The following is a 23,727-nucleotide window of genomic DNA, read 5'->3' on the forward strand; positions in this document are numbered from 1 at the left end:
CCTGCTTTCCCCTTTGCTAACCGTAAGTTTGTTTTCCATGTCTGTGGGGCTGTTTCTCTGTGTCATATTTTATTTATTTATTTTTTTAATTTACTTAATATTTTACTTCTTTTTTTAAATTGTTTATTTTAAAACCTTTAATTCTTACATGCATTCCCAAACATGAACTCCCCTCCCACCTCCCTCCCCATAACATCTCTCTGGGTTATCCCCATGCACCAGCCCCAAGCATGCTGTCTCCTGCATCAGACATAGACTGGCGATTCAATTCTTACATGATAGTATACATGTTAGAATGCCATTCTCCCAAATCATCCCACCCTTTCCGTCTCCCTCTGAGTCCAAAAGTCCGTTATACACATCTGTGTCTTTTTTGCTGTCTTGCATACAGGGTCGTCATTGCCATCTTTCTAAATTCCATATATATGTGTTAGTATACTGTATTGGTGTTTTTCTTTCTGGCTTACTTCACTCTGTATAATCGGCTCCAGTTTCATCCATCTCATCAGAACTGATTCAAATGAATTCTTTTTAACGGCTGAGTAATACTCCATTGTGTATATGTACCACAGCTTTCTTATCCATTCATCTGCTGATGGACATCTAGGTTGTTTCCATGTCCTGGCTATTATAAACAGTGCTGCAAAATCTGCAAGCAATAAATGCTGGAGAGGGTGTGGAGAAAAGGGAACCCTCCTACACTGTTGGTAGGAATGCAAACTAGTACAGCCACTATGGAGAACAGTGTGGAGATTCCTTAAAAAATTGCAAATAGATCTGTGTCATATTTTAGATTCCACATATAAGTGATACCATAAGGTAGTTGTCTTTCTGACTTCTGTCACTTAGTGTGATAATCTCTAGGTCCGTCTGTGATGCTGCAAATAGCTTATTTCATCCTTCTTTTATTGCTGAGTAATTCTTCCATTGTGTAAGAGTGTGTGTGTGTGTGTGTGTGTGTGTGTGAGAGAGAGTATGTGTGTGTGTGTGTTTATCACATCTTCTCCATCCATTCATCTGTTGATGGACATTTAGGTTGCTTCCATGTCTTTAGCCTAAGCTACTGCTATGCCCCACCTGAAACTATAAAACTATCGTGACAGATACAGTTAAAATATTAACCTAGCTCTTCTCTTACCCATTCTGCCCTCTGTAGCCTGCTGAACTTTTTCCAAATATTTAGTTTATACCATTTTCCCTATTTGAATTCTTTTTTTTTTTTAGGTGCACATTGCTTTATTTAAAATGGATAACCAACAAAAACCTGTTGTATAGCACATAACTGTTCAATGTTATTTTTTTATTTGTTTTGATAGCTTTTTTTTTTAATTGTACTTTATGAATTCCTTCTTATTGCTCCTGAGATAAAGACAATACCCTAATTTGCTTAGTGGTCCTTCAAGGTCCTTCCCTTCCAGCCAGCATCATCTTATAGGAGGCTGCTTTTATTTTCCCTTGCTTGATATCACACTAGCCTTTGTTTTGCCTCTCTGCACGTTCCTTTCCCCTTTGTGTCCACTTTCTGTAATACTCTCCTCCAGGCCCTATTCTTATCCTTTAGATCTCACGTTACTTCAGGCAGCATTTGCTGAGCTTCTTGACTCAATAAAGCCCCCTTTGATGGGCACTCAGCCCTTTTGTATCTCTCAGCAGAGAATCTTTCTTTGTATAATCACAGGATGGCTGCTGTACTCCACCAGACCTATTATGTAAGTTTCTTTGTTTCTTAATTTTTTCTATTCATTCATTTACTTATTTGGCTGAGTCGGGTCTTAGTAGTTGCAGCATGCGCAATCTGTTGCAGCATGCAGATCTTTCATTGTGGTGTGAGGGCTCTGTAGTTACAGCATAAGGGCTTACTTGCTCTGAGGCATGTGGAATCTGAGTTCCCTGATCAGGACTCAAACTCCTGTCCCCTTGCATTGCAAGGCAGGTTTTTAACCACTGGATCGTCAGGGAAGTCCCAGACCTAAGTTTCTTGAGGGCAGGCATCTCCCTTGCATTTAGTCACCATCATTTGGACTTTACACAGAGCTCAGTAATATTTGTCAAATGAATGAAGCAACAAATAAGCAATAAAGCTCAGTCTCTAGGCAGGCTTTTACACAGCAGATGCTTATCATAGAAGCGGGGTGCCTTCTGTTCTCTCTGTGGCTTTGTGCCAGTCTGTCTCCTCTTGTCGGTGGCCTTATACTTGAAGTAATAAAATGCCACATGAACCTATTATTGCCACTTAATCTTATAGTCAAGATGTACTGAATGCATATGTAAGTTACTGTGGGAGACAGAGGAATCAGATGGTGAGCTGACCCCTAGCACGTCCTTTTCCACTTCCCCTACTCTGTTCCTGTCTATTAACCTCTGCACAAGCTTCACGGCTCACACTGCTCTCTCCCAATCTTCTGCAGACCTTAAAACCATTTAAAATGGGTAAAATGAACAGTATTAAGTCAAATAAAATTGTCTTAATAAAGATTACATAAAGACCATTACTTCGGGGCTTCTCTGGTGGCCTAGTGGCTGAAACTCCATGCTCCAGTGCAGGGGGCAAGGGTTTGATCCCTGGTCAGGGAACTAGATCCCACATGCCACAACTAAGACACGGCACGATGAAATTAATAATTGAAAAAAAAAAAAAGACCACCACTTCATGGGAAATAGATGGGGAAACAGTGGAAACAGTGTCAGACTTTATTTTGAGGGGCTCCAAAATCACTGCAGATGGTGACTGCAGCCATGAAATTAAAAGACGCTTACTCCTTGGAAGGAAAGTTATGACCAACCTAGACAGCGTATTCAAAAGCAGAGACATTACTTTGCCAACAAAGGTCTGTGTAGTCAAGGCTCTGGTTTTTCCAGTGGTCATGTATGGATGTGAGAGTTGGACTGTGAAGAAGGCTGAGCACCGAAGAATTGTGGTGTTGGAGAAGACTCTTGAGAGTCCCTTGGGCTGCAAGGAGATCTAACCAGTCCATTTTAAAGGAGATCACTCCTGGGTGTTCTTTGGAAGGACTGATGCTAAAGCCGAAGCTCCAGTACTTTGGACACCTCATGCGAAGAGTTGATTCACTGGAAAAGACTCTGGTGCTGGGAGGGATTGGGGGCAGGAGGAGCAGGGGACGACAGAGGATGAGATGGCTGGATGGCATCACTGACTCGATGGACGTGAGTCTGAGTGAACTCCTGGAGTTGGTGATGAACAGGGAGGCCTGATGTGCTGCAATTCATGGGGTTGCAAAGAGTCAGACACAACTGAGCGACTGAGCTGAACTGAACTGAAAGACCATCTATACGTTTTCCTTGGAGAAATGTCTATTTAGGTCTTCCACCCATTATTTGATTGGGCTGTTTGTTTCTTTGATATTGAACTTCATGAGCTGTTCATGCATTTTAAAGATTGATCCCTTTTTAGTTGCTTCATTTGCAAATATTTGCTCCCATTCTGAGGGTTGTCTTTTCAATTCATTTATGATTTTCTTTGCTGTGCAAAAGCTTTTAAGTTTAATGCTCTCTGGTGACCCAGATGGATCAAATGAATGGGGGTTATGTGGGCGGGAGATCGAAGAGGGAGGGGAAATATGTATACATATAGCTGATTCAGTTTGTTGTACAGCAGAAATTAACACAAGATTGTAAAGCAACTATACCCCCAATTTTTAAAAAAGATCATATAAAGACAAAAGAGTTCTTACTCAAAGAACTTGATGTGCTTAATAGTATTAAATAGATTTCTTAAAAGATTCATTGTTCTCATTCAAAAGTCTCCTTGAATTAGACATAAAGTGCTTAGATATAGTATCAAAAATATATGTAAAAGACAACAAAATCAATACTTTAGATCTCATTGAAAGTAGAATCTTTTGTACTACAAAAGAAACCATGTAGAAAATAAAGACATAGCGCACAGAGTGGGAGAAAATAGTTATAAATCATGTAAGTTTACGTTTGTTGAATTTGTGGTAAATCATACATATGCCAATAAAGAACTTGTACACAGAATATATAGGTAACTCTTACAACTACATAATAAGAATACATACAGCCCAGTTAAAAATGGGCAAAACATTTGAGAACATATTTTAATAAAGATATGTAAATGCCTAATACACACATGAAAAGATGCTCAACATCATTAGTCATTATGAAAATGCAAATTAAATCATAATGAGATACAACCACACATATTAGAATGCTGCTAAGTCACTTCAGTCGTGTCCGACTCGTGACCCCACAGACGGCAGCCCACCAGGCTCCCCCGGCCCTGGGATTCTCCAGGCGAGAACACTGGAGTGGGTTGCCATTTCCTTCTCCAGTGCATAAAAGTGAAAAGTGAAAGTGAAGTCACTCAGTCGTGTCTGACTCTTCGCGACCCCATGGACTGCAGCCTACCAGGCTCCTCTGTCCATGGGATTTTCCAGGCAAGAGTACTGGAGTGGGGTGCCATCTCCTTCTCTGACACATATTAGAATGGCCATATTCAAAGTGACAGATACACTCAGTATTGTTGTAAATGTAGAAAAACACTGAAATCTACATGTATTACAGGTGGGTATGTAAAATGGCCCTGCCACTCAGTGGTTTCTTAAAGGTTAAACATAAATTTATGATACAGCCTAGTGGGAGAAATATCAATAACTTCAGAAACGCAGATGACACCACCCTTATGGCAGAAAGTGAAGAGGAACTAAAGAGCCTCTTGATGAGGGTGAAAGAGGAGAGTGAAAAAGCTGGCTTAAAACTGAACATTCAGAAATCTAAGATTGTAGCATCTGGTCCCATCAGTTCATGGCAAATAGATGGGGAATCAGTGACAGACTAGGGGACAACAGAAGACAAGATGACGGGATGGCCTCACTGACTCAATGGACATGAGTTTGAGCAAGCCTTGGGAGATGGTGAAGGACAGGGAAGTCTGGTGTGCTGCAGTCCATGGGGTCACAAAGACTCGGGCATGACTGAGTGACTGAACAACTACAAAGCAATTCCCCTCCTACATACCGACACAAGAGAAATAAAACCCTATGTTGACACAAAGACTTGTACATGAACGTTCATCAAAGTGTGTGCATAGAATCATCATATATAACAGCCCCAAACTGGAAACTGCAAATTTCAATAAACTGAGGAATGGATAAACGAAATGTGATACAGTCATACAATGTAATACTGTTGAGTAATAAAAGGAAATATGCTACTAATATACACTACAACATGGATAAACCTGAAAGACGTTATGCTAAGTCAAAAGAGCCTGGCATGAAAGATTTAATATTATTCTATCTATATGAAATATTCAGAAAAGGAAATTCTGTAGAGACAGAAAACAGATTAATGATTGCTTGGAGTGGGAATGATGAATGACTGCAAACAGGCTTGGAGAATCTGATGGAGTCATGGTACTATTCTAAAACTGGATTGTAGTGATGGTCATTCAATGATAGTCATTACCCTTACTTAATGTATTAGGTAGGGCTCTCTATGTTCTAATCAGATTTCTTGGTAGGCATGCACTTGGAAGTTTAGTAACCTGGATTTGAGATAAATCTCAATATTATTGTCATCCTTGAGTTCCCTAAGAGCTGGTTTGGTATCCTGCTTGACCCTTTCATAGCCCTATATATTTGTCACCACAAGCAAGACACTGCCTTATAATTAACTTTTGTCTTAGTCCTCACTGGCCTATTAGTTCACCCCAGAACTTAGCATGAGACCTGGTACACAGTGGAATTCAAAAATACCTACCGAATAGATAAATGAATGGAAGATGATGGCAGAAAGCTTTCTGTTCCTTGGGCAGTGTTTGAACAAGCATAACCTGTGTTCTGAGTCACCCTTCTATTTTTCTCTTGCTAATCTATCTCATTTTAATTTGCACATTGTTTTTTTTAAATAATTTCATTTATTTATTTTTGGCTGTGCAGGGTCTTCGTTGTTGCATGGGCTTTCTCTAATTATGCTGTGTGGTCTTCTCATTGAGGTGGCTTCTCTTGTTGTGGAGCACAAACTCTAGGCACACAGGCTACAGTAGTCACGGTTCCTGGGCTCTAGAGCACAGGATTAATAGTTGTGGTCCACAGGCTTAGTTGCCCTGCAGCATGTGGGATCTCCCTGGATCAGGGATCAAACCCGTGCCTCCTGCATTAGCAGGCAGATTCTTTACCACTGAGCCACCAGGGAAGCCGCCTATTTGGCACATGTTTTAACTAAGTGTACAGCTTCAGTTAGTTCCTGCTCTTGCAGTTTTTAACAGTCAATCTCACTTTTGCCGTGTATAATCTAAAATTTAACTTAATAACAGGATATTTAAGTGTGTGTATCTATATCTATCTCCAGATTGTCACTTTTTTAAATGTTAAGGAGGGTAAGTATAAATGGATTTTAGATACTTGACCTTTCCTTTTGGAACTGACCAGATGTTAGAAATTGTCATCCAAAAAGTTTCTGCCATTGCATCTTATTCTATTGAAGTAGGTAGAACCACTCATTATCAGGAATACTAATGATTGTGGTTCTGCCTAAGTCTGGGGACTTTTAAGGGTGAACTCTAAACGTGAATGATGATGGTCTTTCTTGGGAAAATCAACAAAAGGTCATTCATTAAAGGGAGTAAAAAAACAATACGGAGTGTCTAAACAATGGAAAAATTGTTATTGGCAAGTTGGAATCCCAGTGTATTATGCAAAAAGGAGATTTTTCTGGACTGGAAAGTCCAGAAAAGGATTTAAAAGTATAAGGGGACTTAAGTATATCAGAAAAGTAGCATTTCAAATCAGTGGCAAACATGCATTGTTCATCTGTACCGTTTTTCTGGATTCCATATATGTGCATTAATATATGATATTTTTTTTTCTCTTTCTGACTTATGTCACTCTGTATGACAGTCTCTTGGTCCATCCACGTCTCTGCAAATGGCACAATCTCATTCCTTTTTTATGGCTGAGTAATTTCCCTGTGTATATATCACATCTTCTTTATCCATTCCTCTGTTGATGGACTTTTAGATTCCTCTTATGTCCTGGCTATTGTAAATAGCGCTGCAATGAACTTCGGGACGCATGTATCTTTTGGAATTAAGGTTTTCTCTGGGTATATGCCCAGGAGTGGGTTTGCTGGGTCATATGGAAGTTCTATTTTACTTTTTTAAGGAAACTTCCATACTGTTCTCCATAGTGGCCAAAATGAGAAGGAAATCCAATAAAGAGGGGTTATGCACATACATAGAGCTGATTCATTTTGCTGTATGGCAGGAGCTAACACGTAAAGCAACTATACTCCAATAAATTTTTTAAATGGATTATTCAGTAAATATATTATGGATAACTGAGTATCCATCTGGGAAATAAAGTTAAAGGCTTAATCTTAATACATATGGCCTCTCTGACCCTTGTTGTTTAAAAAGCACGGATATTTCCTTGAAACAATTTAACAAATGGGAGATCTCTTTCTGGTGGTGGTTCAGTAGCTCAGTCATGTTGGACTCTTTGTGACCCCATGAACTGTATGTAGCCTGCCAGGTTTCTCTGTCCATGAGATTTCCCAGGCAAGAATACTGGAGTGGGTTGCCATTTCCTTCTCCAGGAGATATTTTTGACCCAGGAATCGAACCCAGGTCTCCTGCATTGCAGGCAGATTCTTGCATTGCAGGTGGTTTCTTTACTAACTGAGCTACCAGGGAAGCCCAGTCTCCAAGTATTATATAATATTTGTAACTTATATCTTGTATATTTGAAGAGATTATAAACTGCAACAATAAAGCCCAAATCTAACAGAAAAGTGAACAAGGAATATTTTCATAGAAGAAAGGAAGTACAGATATCGGTGAAGCAGAGGAAAAAGGTGCTCAAATGCAATTGTATTAAGAAAATGCAAATTAAAACTATAAATGAAATCTCATTAGCATATTAATAGACAACTCTGCTGGAACAGGCATGGGAAATAGGCAGTGTCATCCTTTGCTAATGGGAATATAAATGATCACCAGATTTAAAGACATTTGGCAATATTTGTCAAACTCGGAAATGTATATCCCCTGTGACCCAGTAATTGCGTGTCTAGGAATTTATCCTACAGATGAAGGTTACATTTCAGTTTAGTTCAGTCGCTCAGTCATGTCCGACTCTTTGTGACCCCATGGACTGCAGCACGCCAGGTCTCCCTGTCCATCACCAACTCCCGGAGTCCACCCAAACCCGTGTCCATCGAGTTGGTGATGCCAGCCAACCATCTCATCTTCTGTCATCCCCTTCTCCTGCCCTCAATCTGTCCCAGCATCAGGGTCTTTTCAAATGAGTCAGTTCTTCGCATAAAGTTGCTAAAGTATTGGAGTTTCAGCTTCAGCATCAGTCCTTCCAATGAATATTCAGGACTGATTTCTTTTAAGATGGACTGGTTGGATCTCCTTGCAGTCCAAGGGACTCTTAAGAGTTTTCTTCAACACCGCAGTTCAAAAGCATCAGTTCTTTGGCGCTCATTTTTCTTTATTGAATCGGTGATGCCATCTGGCCATCTCGTCCTCAGTTGTCCCCTAATCTGTCACTGTTTCCACTGTTTCCCCATCTATTTGCCATGAAGTGATGAGACCAGATGCTATGATCTTAGTTTTTTGAATGTTGAGTTTTAAGCCAGCTTTTTCACTCTCATCTTTCACCCTCATCAAGAGGTTCTTTAGTTCCTCTTCACTTTCTGCCATAAGGGTGGTGTCATCTGCATATCTGAGATTATTGATATTTCTCCCGGCAATCTTGATTCCAGCTTGTGCTTCCTCCAGCCCAGCATTTCTCATGATGTACTCTGCATATAAATTGAATAAGCAGGGTGACAATATACAGCCTTGATGTACTCCTTTCCTGATTTGGAACCAGGCTGTTGGTCCATATCCAGTTCTAATTTGCTTCCTGACCTCCATACAGATTTCTCAAGAGGCAGGTCAGGTGGTCTGGTATTTCCATCTCTTGAAGAATTTTCCACAGTTTGTTTGTGATTGACACAGTCAAAGGCTTTGGCATAGTCAGTGATGCAGAAGTAGATGTTTTTCTGGAACTCTCTTGCTTTTACGATGATCAAATGGTTGTTGGCAATTTCATCTCTGATTCCTCTGCCTTTCCTAAATCCATCTTGAACATCTGGAAGTTCACAGTTTATTTACTGTTGAAGCCTGGCTTGGAGTATTTTGACCATTACTTTACTAGTGTGTGAAATGAGTGCAGTTGTCCAGTAGCTTCAGCATTCTTTGGCATTGCCTTTCTTTGGGATTGGAATGAAAACTGGCCTTTTCCAGTCCTGTGGCCACTGCTGAGTCTTCCAAATTTGCTGGCTTATTGAGTGCAGCACTTTTACAGCATCATCTTTTAGGATTTGAAATCGCTCAACTGGAATTCCATCACCTCCACTATCTTTGTTTGTAGTGATGCGTCCTAAGGCCCACTTCGCATTCCAGGATGGCTGGCTCTAGGTGAGTGATCACACCATTGTGATTATCTGGGTCATGAAGATCTTTTCTGTACAGTTCTTCTGTGTATTCTTGCCACCTCTTAATATCTTCTGCTTCTGTTAGGTTCCTACCATTTCTGTCCTTTATTGTGCCCATCTTTGCATGAAATGTTCCCTTCATATCTCTACTTTTCTTGAAGAGATCTCTAGTCTTTCCCATTCTATTGTGTTCCTCTATTTCTTTGCATTGATCACTGAGGAAGACTTTCTTCCTTGCTCTTCCTCCTTGCTCTTCTTTGGAGATCTGCATTTCACATGGGTATGTCTTTCCTCTTTTCCTTTGCCTTTTGCTTCTCTCTTTTCACAGCTATTTGTAAGGCCTCCTCAGACAACCATTTTCCTTTTTTGCATTTCTTTTTCTTGGGGATGTTGCTGATCCCTCCCTCCCATACAATGTGCACGAACCTCCTTCCATAGTTCTTCAGGTACTCTATCAGATCTAATCCCTTGAATCTATTTCTCACTTCCACTGTATAGTTGTAAGGGACTTGATTTAGGTCACACCTGAATGGTCTAGTGGTTTTCCTTACTTTCTTCAATTTAAGTCTGAGTTTGCCAATAAGAAGTTTATGATTCGAGCCACAGTCAGCTGTCATTCTTATTTTTGCTGACTGTATAGAGCTTCTCCATCTTTGGCTGCAAAGAATATAATCAATCTGATTTTGGTATTGACCATCTGGTGATGTCCATGTGTAGAGTCTTCTCTTGTGTTGTTGGAAGAGGTGTTTGCTATGAACAGTGCATTCTCTTGGCAAAACTCTATTATCCTTTGCCCTGCTTCGTTCTGTGCTACATTCTTGTAGGTTACAGTGTATATGTTCAATGTATGAGGTTATTCATTGCAGCATTGTTTGTAATAACAAAAATTGTGAACAGAAAATTGGGTTAAACACTGTGACATATCCAATAATGGAACACTTCAGAACTGTTGAAAAATAAACCAGCTGTATATGAAGGATAGTGATCAAAGTCATATTCTGTATCCAAGTTACATTGTGAAATCAAGATGGAAAATTGTGGAAAATTGTCTCTTACAGCTAACCATTGAGTAGAAGGAAGGCAAGAAAATGCACACACACACACACACACACACACACACACAAATCTGCTTTAGAATATGCATAGATTCTAGCAGGACAGCCAATAATTAGTAGCAACCAGTTCCTTTAGGGAAAGGAACAGAAGTTGCAGAGACAGGATTGGAGAAAGATTTTTCAATATTTTCCTTTTTTGTTTGTGAAACATTCACTTTTCAAATGTCCTACACATTACTGCATAGTAAGTAATTTACAACCACTCTAGTACTCTTGCCTGGAAAATCCTATGGATAGAGGAGCCTGGTAGGCTGCAGTCCATGGGGTCACTGAGAGTTGGACACGACTCAATGACTTCACTTTCATGCATTGGAGAAGGAAATGGCAACCCACTCCAGTGTTCTTGCCTGGAGAATCCCAGGGGCAGCGGAGCCTGGTGGGCTGCCATCTGTGGGGTCACACAGAGTCGGACACGACTGAAGCAACTTAGCAGCAGCAGCAGCAAGCTTTCCTTTTGCTTGAAAGCAAAAGACCTCTCTGCATTTAAGGTGGGCTGTTGTACCTCATTCCCAGCTGCTATTATATTGGTTTATTGTGGACATAGGGAAGGGAATATTGCAACTTATGTTTGGTTTTGTTTTCCAGGACGTTGTTGGCTTTAGGATGTCATGTGGGTATATCAGATGAACACGCTGAAGAAAAGGTGAAGAAAATGAAGCTGCCGAAGAAGTAAGTTGAATGTCTAAGCAATGTTAGATGGTCCATGCATTACTTTAGTGTTACTGCACCTGCATAACTCTCAATGGAATCCTAGATTCCTTGCTTACACATAAGCTATAAAATTCAGATTCAGAATGGAAACATGCTGCATTAATGTAGGGGCTTCATCGAATTTGTGGTGGTGGGGTGAGCTTCCATCACAGTGCCCAAAGGGGAAACAAAATATTTGGTAGTATGTTATGAGTAGGTTATTTTCCTTGTGTGTGTGTGAGCACATGTGTCCACATCCTTCTTGTGTGTGGTTTCCCACTTTTCATCAGAAAATGTATTGTTTTATTTATTTTCACAAAGAAAGTCGATTTTAGGAGGAGTTATGAAGTCAGTGTTACCACTGCCACTTTAAGATGAGAAAACTGAGCCATGAGGTGCTCTGGGAGCTATTTCGCCTACTGTACTGCAACCTCTGTGACCTTGTTTTAACTAAAACTTGAGCTTTCTTACCCCTTCCTAGGTATGATAAGGGAAGTTTTAGGGACTAAATAAGTTAAGTGCTTAATGAATTATAGCTGTTTCATTTTGTTACTTTTTTGTTAAATGTTCAAACCACTCTTTGGGGGCCTGTATGTTGTAAATAGCATGCCTGGAAGTTTGCCAAGTACTGTCATGGAGATGAAAACAAAGTACAGATGAGTGAATGAGTGCAAGTCGCTCAGTCGTGTCTGACTCTTTGCAACCCCATAGACTATACAGTCCATGGACTTCTCCAGGCCAGAATACTGAAGTGGGTAGCCTTTCCCTTCTCCAGGGGATATTCCCAACCCAGGAATCAAACCCAGGTCCCCCACAATGCAGGCGGGTTCTTTTCCAGCTGAGCCACAAGGGAAAACCAAGGTACACATAGCTATTCCATAATTTTCTTCCATCACCCCAGATAAACATAAAGTACAAATAGTGTGCTTGCTACGCAAATGCAAATTCTAGCAGATCCTTTAGGCCCACAAACATTTTTACTCAGGTCCTCCATTTTAAAAAAGGTATTAAAAACACATTGCACTAAGTTGTATAAAGTGTAGGACTAATTTTTGAGACCACAACCATATACAGTAAGTCCCGCATATATAAACCTTCAAGTTGCAAACTTTCAAAGGTGCAGATGTGCATCCAGTTCCAGCAAGGAACCAGAACCTGTGCCATCAAATGTCAGGCATTAGTGAAACTGCAGCATGCCCTCCCCCTTGTCTTCTGTTGCTGACAATTCAGCTCTGCTGTCTCCTGGCCCCTCTCCCTCCTCCAGTCAGTAATTCTTCTTGCCTGTTCACTCGATGCCAGCCCCTCTATGCCCACCATTGTACTGCTGTACTTTTCAAGGTACTGTGCATGCTTGATTGCTAAGTCGCTTCAGTCGTGTCCAACTCTTTATGACTCTATGAACCATGGCCTGCCGGGCTCCTCTGTCTATGGGATTCTCCAGGCAACAATACTGGAGTGGGTTACCATGCACTTCTCTGGGGGATCTTCCTGATCCAGGGATCAAACCTGTGTCTCGTGTCTCCTCTATTGGTACGCAGGTTCATTACCACTAGCACCACCTGGGAAGCCCTCAAGGTATGATACTGTAAGATTAAAAACCTTTTCTTTATTTTTGTGTTTGCTTTTCATGTATTATTTGTGTGAAAATATTATTACAGTACAGTACCATATAGTGATTGTGTTAATTAGATACCTGGGCTAAATTTTTTGGACTTACAAACTCACTCCTAATAGAACTCATTTGTATGTAGAGGGCAGATTGTATAAAAGGAAACAAACAGAAACACTGTAATTAAAGTATTCAGTGAATCAAGTGATGAATATAACAGATAGCATCTGTAGCAGAGCAGACCAAGTAGAAGAAAGAGTAAATGACCTGGAGGATAAGAATAAAGAAATAATGCAGTTACTAAAGGAGGGGACACTTAAGATTAAAAGAGTGATGAAGGCCTATAAAAACTATCATATTCTATCAGAAACACAAATATCTGAATAATTGGGTTTCAGGATAGGAGAGGGAGAAGGAGACAGGGAATTCATTTGAAGAAACTATATTTGAAAGCATCTCAGGCTTGGGGAAAGACTTGGACATACAAGTCCATAAAACTAGGATAATGCCCTATTCAGTTCAGTTCAGTCACTCAGTCATGTCTGACTCTTTGCGACCTCATGAATCGCAGCACGCCAGGCCTCCCTGTCTATCACCAATTCCCGGAGTTCACTCAGACTCACATCCATCGAGTCAGTGATGCCATCCAGCCATCTCATCCTTTGTCCTCCCCTTCTCTTCCTGCCCCCAATCCCTCCCAGCATCAGAGTCTTTTCCAATGAGTCATCTCTTTGCATGAGGTCGCCAAAGTACTGGAGTTTCAGCTGTAGCATCATTCCTTCCAAAGAAATCCCAAGTCTGATCTCCTTCAGAATGGATTGGTTGGATCTCCTTGCAGTCCAAGGGACTCTCAAGAGTTTTCTCCAACACCACAGTTCAAAAGCATCCATTCTTCGGCGCTCAGCTTTCTTCACAGTCCAACTCTCACATCCATACATGACCACAGGAAAAACCATAGCCTTGACTAGATGGACCTTAGTCGGCAAAGTAATGTCTCTGCTTTTGAATATGCTATCTAGGTTGGTCATAACTTTCTTCCAAGGAGTAAGTGTCTTTTAATATCAGGGCTGCAATCTTATCTCAATGTAAAAAGACCTTCTCCAAGATGCATTACAGTGAAACTGTCAAAAATCAATGTGAAAGAAATCATCCTACATAAAACTAGGGAGAAAGAAAGTAACCTACAAAGGGATCCCATTAAGCTATTAGTTAATTTCTCAACAGAAACTCTATGGGGCAAGAGAGGATGGAATGACATATTCAAAGTGTTGAGAAATAAAAATTGCCAGCCAAGAATACTTTATGCAACAAAGTTGCCTTACAGATATCAAGGAGACATAAAGCCTTTCCCAGGCAAAAGCTGAGGGAGTTCACCACCATTAGACGATGGCAACCCACTCCAGTACTCTTGCCTGGAAAATCCTACAGACGGAGGAGCCTGGTAGGCAGTCCATGGGGTTGCTAGGAGTTGGACACGACTGAGCAACTTCACTTTCACTTTTCACTTTCATGCATTGGAGAAGGAAATGGCAACCCACTCCAGTGTTCTTGCCTGGAGAATCCCAGGGATGGGGAAGCCTGGTGGGATGCCATCTATGGGCTCACGCAGAGTCGGACATGACTGAAGCAACTTAGCAGCAGCAGCAGCAGACCTGCCTTGCAGGAAATGTTGAAAGGAATTCTTCAAGCTGAAATGAAAAGATGCTGATCAGCAATAAGACAACATACAAAAATACACACTACACTGGTGTTAGACAAACAAAGACAGTCTGATGCAGAGAAATACTATGGTGGTGTATCAATCACTTCCCTGTAGTACAAAAGTTAAGAAAACAGTAAAAGAATTACGTGTGCTTAGTCTCTCAGTCTTGTCCGACTCTTGCAACCCCACAGACTGTAGTCTGCCAGGCTTCTCTGTCCATGGGATTCTCCAGGCCAGAATACTGGAGTGGGTTGCCATTTCCTGCTCCAGGGGATCTTCCTGACCCAGGGATCAAACCCAGGTCTCCTGCATTGCAGTCAGACTCTTTACCGACTGAGCTATAAGGGAAGCCTGTAAAAAGAATTATAGATACTATAAATATGAATCATTAATGAATGCAGGACATAAAAAGGAATAAATTGTATCATCAGTAATATAAAAGAGAGAAGAAAAAGTTGGATCCTTTATAGGTTTGCAAAGATGAGTTGCTATTAGCCTGAAAAGGACTATTTTATCTGCATGATATTTTATGTAATTTGCAAGGTTACCACAAGAGAAAAACCTAGAATGGATTCACAAAGACCAAGAAAGAGAAAACAAAGCATACCAGTACATGGAAAATAATTTATGAATGTTGACATAGACAGAAGGAAAAAGAAACAGTGGAAATATAAAGTAACCAGAGAGCAATTAATAAGATGGCATTAATATGCCTTTGCATGTCAATAATTACTCTAAATGTAAATGGCTTAATTTCACCATTCAAAAAGGATAGAGCAGTTGGATGGGTTTAAAAAAAGACCTAACTATACATTGCCTTCAAGAGATCCATTTCAGGTTTAAGAACACATGTAGATTCAAACTGTAGTTAGAATGATGTGCTTTATTCCCTTTTTGAAAATAGGCAATCTGAGTGTTAGTTTTCTTCCCTGATAATACAGATCATCTCTCTAAAAATCTGTGAGGACTTTTATAGAATATGTGATTCATTGTAGTTCTGTTTTCCTTCCTCTCCCTCTTTTTCCTCACCCTCCTCTCTGAACAAACCAGCAGGCAACTGAATATTACAGCATATGATTGTCTATTCCTAATTTTGTAAATCTTGTCACATTTGTTATAAAATGAAACTCTTGACCCACTGCAGAGTTTGATGAGCAGGGTTCAATTGCTGAAGGAATAAAGTAAAACACAACTGAAAAGGAACACATTCCCAAATATTGTGGTTGACAATGTCTACATCCCTGAGTAATTGAGAATTTTTTTAAATCTAAAAGTTTAAATGAAAATGCAGTTCTTATCTGAGTACCAATGCCTGTTATTCACACTTTTTGTTAGCACTTATCTGCTGTTAAGTCAACCCCAAATGTAGTAGGTCAGAACCTGGTTGCTTTATATATCACTGGGAAGTAAGAGATAGTGCTGAGTTATGGAAAAGTATATTAGAATTATTTGAGAAGTATTTAAGACTAGTGCTGAATTCCCTCCCTCCTGCACCACAGTCTTACCCTGATGCTGTAAAACCACTATAGTGATGTGAAGTTGAGGTGTAACTGGTATCTCTCAGGCATATTGGGGCAGATACAAGGTTAAAAATGATATTCTCAGTGTTCATATATGTGTATAAATTTTAAATGACTTTCAGAAATGAATGCTTAGATGGATCCAGAATATGCAGACCCATATTTATACAGTGCATATAGACACAAGCCCACACACAAAATTCACTGTCTATAAATATTTACCTAAATGAAAAATAGTGTTACAAATGCAGCTGGATTTTCTTTCCATAAGTATGAGGCACTGTGATTGGGAAGAAAGAAATATTTATATACTCTTTTTATTTGTAGTGAGTAGATTTCACAGACCGCAAATTTTAAAATGTGCCAACATGTAATGTTCTTCATTTGTTTTCATTGGACTTAATTTCCTATTTAAACCCAATGGGCCTTGCAGCCAGATTGCAGCTTGTTAGTGAAAACCTAGTCCTAGTCTGTTCAGTGCAAACTCAATTGAAATCACTGTTTTCTCTGTTTATTCTCACCTTAATGTTTTGATTTCAAAGGTCATCTTCTGAAAACAGTCTTTCTCTGCCTCCTTAAAATTGCAGCCTATTTAAAATTGTGCTTTCTCTCCTGTCCCCTTTTCTACTTGAATTTTTTCTGATAGTATTTAAAGATCGTCCAACATACTATTATATTATGTTTATTTTGCTTACTGCCTTAGTCCTCATCTAAACATAATTATCTATAAAAATAGATTGTTTATCCATATTATTCAATGTTGTATCATTAGTTCCCAGAACAGGACCTGACACATTCGAGTACAGGATAAGTATTTGTTGTTATGTTCGAATTCAAAGTTTACCCCCTTCTTACTCCCAGGGCTGTGTATCCTTGGGACATTCACCTGATGGGGAGGAAACACTGGGTCCTTGGGCATTCTCTTTTGAGTTTGCTGTCAGGAACTGAATTACATCAAAGAAAACCAGAGCCAGACAGAAGTTAAAGGCATAAAGACAAATTTTATTCCAGAACTATTACAATAGGGAAAGAGAAACCTCAGTAGTCATACACTGGGTTGGCCAAAAAATTCGGGTTTTTCCCTGAGATATTATGGAAAAACTCAAGTGAATTTTTGGCAAACCCAGTACAACAAAGACAAGTCGGAATTTGTAGACAGGAGCAGAGTTAGGGGTCAGTGGATGGAAAATTACTAAGAGGAAACATCGAGGAAAAGGGGGATTCTGGTAAAACAAAATTTGTAGGATTGTTGCTAATGGCAGATCAGAGGGATAGGATGTCAAAGGTGGGGGATGAGGAATGTGATCAGATATCATGAGTGGGGGATTTCCACCAGGCTGACCTAAGCAGGGGTCTTGCTAAGACTGGACTAAGCAAACAAGGTCAAATCCTACGATCAGAAAGAGGATTCAGAGGAGCTTGAGTCAGGTTTGGTTAAAGGAGATTCTTTATTTTTTGTCTGCATTTACCTCTTCTGACCTCTTACTGATTTTGGATGGCCTTTGCCTGCAGCGGCTTGAAGCAGTATTGTGGTTTCCCAGCCAGAGATTAAAGTCAGGTCTCAGTGGTGAGAGCACTGAATTCTAGCCACCAGACCGGTGACCAGTGTGACAGGTCCCTGACCCATCGGCTTTGTTGAAATGAATCCCCACAAACAGAAAGTAGTGAAACAAAGTGTTTATTAGGAGAAAAAAGGTACATGTGAATATACTCACGGGACAGATTCAGAGAGAGAGCTGTGCCCTCTGGGTAGTTTGAATCACTTTTATGGAACATTTCTTCTGGGTTTCCTCTAGACAGTCTTCTTGCTTTGCCTGGCTCTCGGTCTGTCTGTAGTATTTCTCAGGATCCTCCCGTGTGTGTGTGTGTGTGTGTACTCATCTCTTTGCCAGGATGGATTCTAGTGTGTGTGTGTGTGTGTGTGTGTGTGTGTGTGTGTACTCATCTCTTTGCCAGGATGGATTCTAGTGGGCAGGGTAACATCACTGACTATAGAGTGATAGCCCTTCCTTTTTGATCTCCAAGGAGCCCTTCTGTACATATATAGTCGGGAAGGTCTCCTTGACTTTGAGATTGAGGCAACTGTAGTCTCTTTATCTTTTATCTGGACAGGGCTCAACACCTCTAAATATCCTCCTGCTCTTGTCTTCATCTTGAAGTATCTGTCCACAGGGGACGAACTCCAGCTACTCAGCTTGGGGTCCATCTATCTCCTGCCTCATTTTGGGATGCATGTTTTCCCTACTGATCTTTGGACCACACACCGGATCTTTCCTCCTCATCTCTTTTGAGTCCTCCAGGTCCTTGCTGTGCTTTCACTGCTACTCAGGCCTCTTTCGGAGGTTGGAAACCTAGGAACACTGTCTTCGGCAACTTGAGGACTTCAGTCTCTTGGCAGAGGGAGGAGGGAAAGTTGCCTGGCAGCCTAGTCTTGGTTTGGTGCCAAATCTGTTCTCCTGAATCTGTGCTGCACAGGGGTGTGGGTGTGGGAGATTCTGGAAACTGGCCATTCTCCTGGGTCTAATCTGGTAGCTAAGCCAGAAGCTCCCTTGACTGTGGGATCTATCTGGTCTCCATCTGGGTAAGCGGGTGGAGAACGCTGAATTCCTTTAGTTCTCTCCTCCTCTAGGCTCTGAAACCTTCATCCAGCACATCAGGTCCTTTCTCTTTTAATATTCAAAAGTAGAGCTATTCATATCAGAAGGCCTTTCTCTGAATACTGTTGTCTCTGCTATGACTTTTCAAAGCCTAGTCTAAAAACCCAAAAGCCAAGCATGGCTTTTTTGGTCTTTCTTGAAATGATTGTCTCTTGGTTTGTTTCAAAGGGGATGTGGAATACAAGAAGAACTTGGAGTGAAGAAGGGGTTAAAGATGGTGGAGGCACAGGGCGTGTCATATTACGTGTTTATTTAAAAGCAAAATGGAGATTTCCCTGGTGGCCCAAGGGCTAAGCTCCGAGCTCCCAATTCAGGGAGCCTGGGTTCAATCCCTGGTCAGGGAAATAGATCCCACAGCAACTGAGACCCAGTGCAGCCAAATCAGTTCAGTTCAGTTGCTCAGTCGTGTCTGACTCTTTGCAACCCCACAGACTGCAGCACACCAGACTTCCCTGTCCATTACCACTCCCAGAGCTTGCTCAAACTCCGGTCCATAGAGTTGGTGATGTCATCCAACCGTCTCATCCTCTGTCCTCCCCTTCTTCTCCTGTCTTCAGTTGTTCCCAGCATCAGGGTCTTTTCCAATGAGTCAGTTCTTTGCATCATGTGGCCAAGGTATTGGAGCTTTGTTTCAGCATTAGTCCTTCCAATGAATATTCAGGGTTGATTTCCTTAAGGATTGACTAGCTTGATCTCCTTGCAGTCCAAGGGACTCTCAAGTCTTCTCCAACACCACAGTTCAAAAGAATCAATTCTTCAGCACACAGCCTTCTTTATGGTCCAGCTCTCACATCCATACATGACTACTGGAAAAACCATAGCTTTGACTAGATGGACCTTTGTAATGTCAAATGAAATGTCTAGTCAAAGCTATGGTTTTTAATATGCTTTTTAGTATGCTATCTAGGTTTGTCATAGCTTTTCTTCAAAGAATCAAGCTTCTTTTAATTTCATGGCTGCAGTCACCATCTGTATTGATTTTGGAGCCCAAGAAAATAAAGTCTGTCACTGTTTCCATTTAGTGGCAACCAAATAAATATGTAAATAAATTATTTTTTAGAATAGATGTAAAGAGAAGTGAAGTAGTAGAAGAAACAGATCGCTCCTAATTTCTCAACTGAGATTATTCTTCTGTATTTGTTTTCTGGAGAAGGTTTTTTTTTGTTTTTGTTTTTTTAAAAAATATTCTCAGTCTCCTTTCTTTGAGAATGTCAGCCCAGCACCATTTTTAGTAGCTGTACTTCTAGCAAAACTTGTTCTGAGTATCTGTGGTGTGCAGTCATCTGAGATTTTCCTATTTGTTCCAAGGTACTTGGAGGACTGATTTGGTTTTGAAATTTACAGCTAACATCCCCTGAACTTGGACATCATCTTTTCATGTTTACTGTGCATCTTTCACAACGTAATGACTTCCAAGCTTCATTTACTCTGATTCATACTGAACAAGTAAGCTTGAGAGGTGGGAGAGGCTGGAAAAAGAGAAAAGGCTTATCCTTAGTGTTTTTGTTATTCTGCCACGTATTTGTTGCACTACTTTAATTGGCCCTTGAGTGATATTATACTGAACACTTTAAAGGAAAAAAACTCATTTAGAATTCCTGCTTGGGGAAAAAGTGTGGATCAGGTGGGAATGAAGCACAGAACTGAATTGCTGCTTCATATGACCATTCACCCCTGGGGCCAAGTATTATCAGTTGTTTGTTTACATCTTTGATAATTCCATGCAGATGAAACTGGCAGTTTGTCAGTCTTCCCCCACCCCCCACCCTGGTCCCACTCACCAGGCAAAGAAGTTTTTAAAAAGAAATTTTGCTGTAAGGAAACTGATGCTCAGAGAGTTTATGTAACCTGTTAATCTCACTTAAAAAAAAATGTTTATTATATATTACATCCAATAAAACTAACAGCTAGTAACTACAAAAGAACTTTGATACTTTGAAAATGACCATATTGAATGTGTTTGTTTACTACCATATATATTCCTCATAACCTAATTTTGTAAAATGATTGATGGTACTGCGTCTTAGAGGATGAAAGTAAAGGAAGTTAAAAACTACAGCTACTAGACAAATACATGACAGAAGAAAGAGATCTATTGACTGATTCTGGCAGATTTGCCCTGAAAGCTTGAAAAGGTAGGATATATTACATAGATGTCTTTAATATGAGCTAAGTATGTTTTCAGTTCAGTTCAGTCACTCAGTCGTGTCCGACTCTTCGTGAACCCATGAATCGCAGCACACCAGGCCTCCCTGTCCATCACCAACTCCCGGAGTTTACTCAAACTCATGTCCATCGAGTCGGTGATGCCATCCAGCCATCTCATCCTCTGTCGCCCTGTTCTCCTGCCCCCAATTCCTCCCAGCATCAGGGTCTTTTCCAATGAGTCAACTCTTCACATGAGATAGCCAAAGTATTGGAGTTTCAGCTTTAGCAGCAGTCCTTCCAGTGAACATCCAGGACTGATCTCCTTTAGAAGGAGTGGTTGGACTCCTTGCAGTCCAAGGGACTCTCAAGAGTCTTCTATAACACCACAGTTCAAAAGCATCAATTCTTCAATGCTCAGCTTTCTTCACAGTCCAACTCTCACATCCATACATGACCACTGCAAAAACCATAGCCTTGACTAGACGGACCTTTGTTGGCAAAGTAATGTCTCTGCTTTTGAATATGCTATCTAGGTTAGTCATAACTTTCCTTCCAAGGAGTAAGCGTCTTTTAATTTCATGGCTGCAATCACCATCTGCAGTGATTTTGGAGCCCCCCAAAATAAAATCTGACACTGTTTCCACTGTTTCCTCATCTATTTCCCATGAACTGATGGGACCGGATGCCATGATCTTCGTTTTCTGAATGTTGAGCTTTAAGCCAACTTTTTCACTCCTCTTTCACTTTCATCAAGAGGCTTTTAGTTCCTCTTCACTTTCTGCCATAAGGGTGGTGTCATCTGCATATCTGAGGTTATTGATATTTCTCCCGGAAATCTTGATTCCAGCTTGTGCTTCTTCCAGCCCACCATTTATCATGATATACTCTGCATATAAGTTAAATAAGCAGGGTGACAATATGCAGCCTTGATGTACTCCTTTTCCTATTTGGAACCAGTCTGTTGTTCCATGTCCAGTTCTAACTGTTGCTTCTTGACCTACATATAGGTTTCTTGAGAGGCAGGTCAGGTGGTCTGGTATTTCCATCTCTTTCAGAATTTTCCACAGTTTATTGTGATCTACACAGTCAAAGGCTTTGGCATAGTCAATAAAGCAGAAATAGATGTTTTTCTGGAACTCTCTTGCTTTTTCAGTGATCCAGCGGATGTTGGCAATTTGATCTCTGGTTCCTCTGCCTTTTCTAAAACCAGCTTGAACATCTGGAAGTTCATGGTTCACGTATTGCTAAAGCCTGGCTTGGAGAATTTTGAGCATTACTTTACTAGCGCGTGAGATGAGTGCAATTGTGTGGTAGTTGGAGCATTCTTTGGCATTGCCTTTGTTTGGGATTGGAATGAAAACTGACCTTTTCCAGTCCTGTGGCCACTGCTGAGTTTTCCAAATGTGCTGGCATATTGAGTGCAGCACTTTCACAGCATCATCTTTCAGGATTTGAAATAGCTCAACTGGTATTCCATCACCTCCACTAGCTTTGCTCATAGTGATGCTTTCTAAGGCCCACTTGACTTCACATTCCAAGATGTCTGGCTCTAGGTGAGAGATCACACCATCAATTGATTATCTTGGTCATGAAGATCTTTTTTGTACAGTTCTTCTGTATATTCTTGCCAACTCTTGTTAATATCTTCTGCTTCTGTTAGGTCCATACCATTTCTGTCCTTCATCGAGGCCATCTTTGCATGAAATGTTCCCTTGGTATCTCTAATTTTCTTGAAGGGATCTCTAGTCTTTTACATTCTGTTCTTTTCCTCTATATCTTTGCCTTGATAGCTTATCTCTCCTTGCTATTCTTTGGAACTCTGCATTCAGATGCTTTTAGCTTTCCTTTTTTCCTTTGCTTTTCACTTCTCTTCTTTTCACAGCTATTTGTAAGGCCTCCTTAGACAGCCATTTTGCTTTTTTGCATTTCTTTTTCTTGGGGGTGGTCTTGATCCCTGTCTGCCGTACAGTGTCATGAAGCTCCATCCATAGTTCATCAGGCACTCTATCAGATCTAGGCCCTTAAATCTATTTCTCACTTCTACTATATAATCATAAGGGATTTGATTTAGGTCATACCAGAATGGTCTAGTGCTTTTCCCTACTTTCTTCAATTTCAGTCTGAATTTGGCAATAAGGAGTTCATGATCTGAGCCACAGTCAGCTCCCGGTCTTGTTTTTGCTGACTGTATAGAGCTTCTCTATCTTTGGCTGCAGAGAATATAATCAATCTGATTTTGGTGTTGACCATCTGGTGATGTCCATGTGTAGAGTCTTCTCTTGTGTTGCTGGAAGAGGGTGTTTGCTATGACCAGTGTGTTCTCTTGACAAAACTCTATTAGCCTTTGCCCTGCTTTATTCCGTACTCCAAGGCCAAATTTGCCTGTTACTGCAGGTGTTTCTTGACTTCCTACTTTTGCATTCCAGTCCCCTGTAATGAAAAGGACATCTTTTTAGGGTGTTAGTTCTAAAAGGTCTTGTAGGTCTTCATAGAACCATTCAACTTCAGCTTCTTCAGCATTACTGGTTGGGGCATAGGCTTGGCTTACTGTGAGATTGAATGGTTTGCCTTGGACAAACAGATCATTATTAGTGTAATTATTAATGACATGCCTTTTTCCTAGTATTTGGGCTACAAAATTCCATTTCCCAAGAATTGTAGCAATCTTTCCTTTATTTCTTTTAGGTTTCTGGAAATCAATCTGAAACTCTACTTGAAATCATTTAGCTTCCAAGATTGACTTCGATTGCATTTTATTCAAAAGCTTCATTCTTTGTCCTTTTCCAATCACAAAAGGAAAATAGTTTCTATTAGTAGT

At 40.5% G+C, this 23,727-nt stretch overlaps 1 protein-coding gene across 1 annotated transcript in view; it reads left to right on the forward strand.

The window, feature by feature from the left end:
* RYR2 (ryanodine receptor 2) overlaps nt 1–23,727 on the forward strand; it is an 809,907-nt gene that overhangs the window by 477,377 nt on the left and 308,803 nt on the right. The window contains exon 25 of the mRNA XM_069571617.1: nt 11,169–11,252. Coding sequence (XP_069427718.1) covers nt 11,169–11,252 — 84 coding nt within the window. The remainder of the gene's footprint in view (nt 1–11,168; nt 11,253–23,727) is intronic.

This window comes from Ovis canadensis, chromosome 25, assembly GCF_042477335.2.
Source record: "Ovis canadensis isolate MfBH-ARS-UI-01 breed Bighorn chromosome 25, ARS-UI_OviCan_v2, whole genome shotgun sequence".
NCBI lineage: Eukaryota > Metazoa > Chordata > Mammalia > Artiodactyla > Bovidae > Ovis > Ovis canadensis.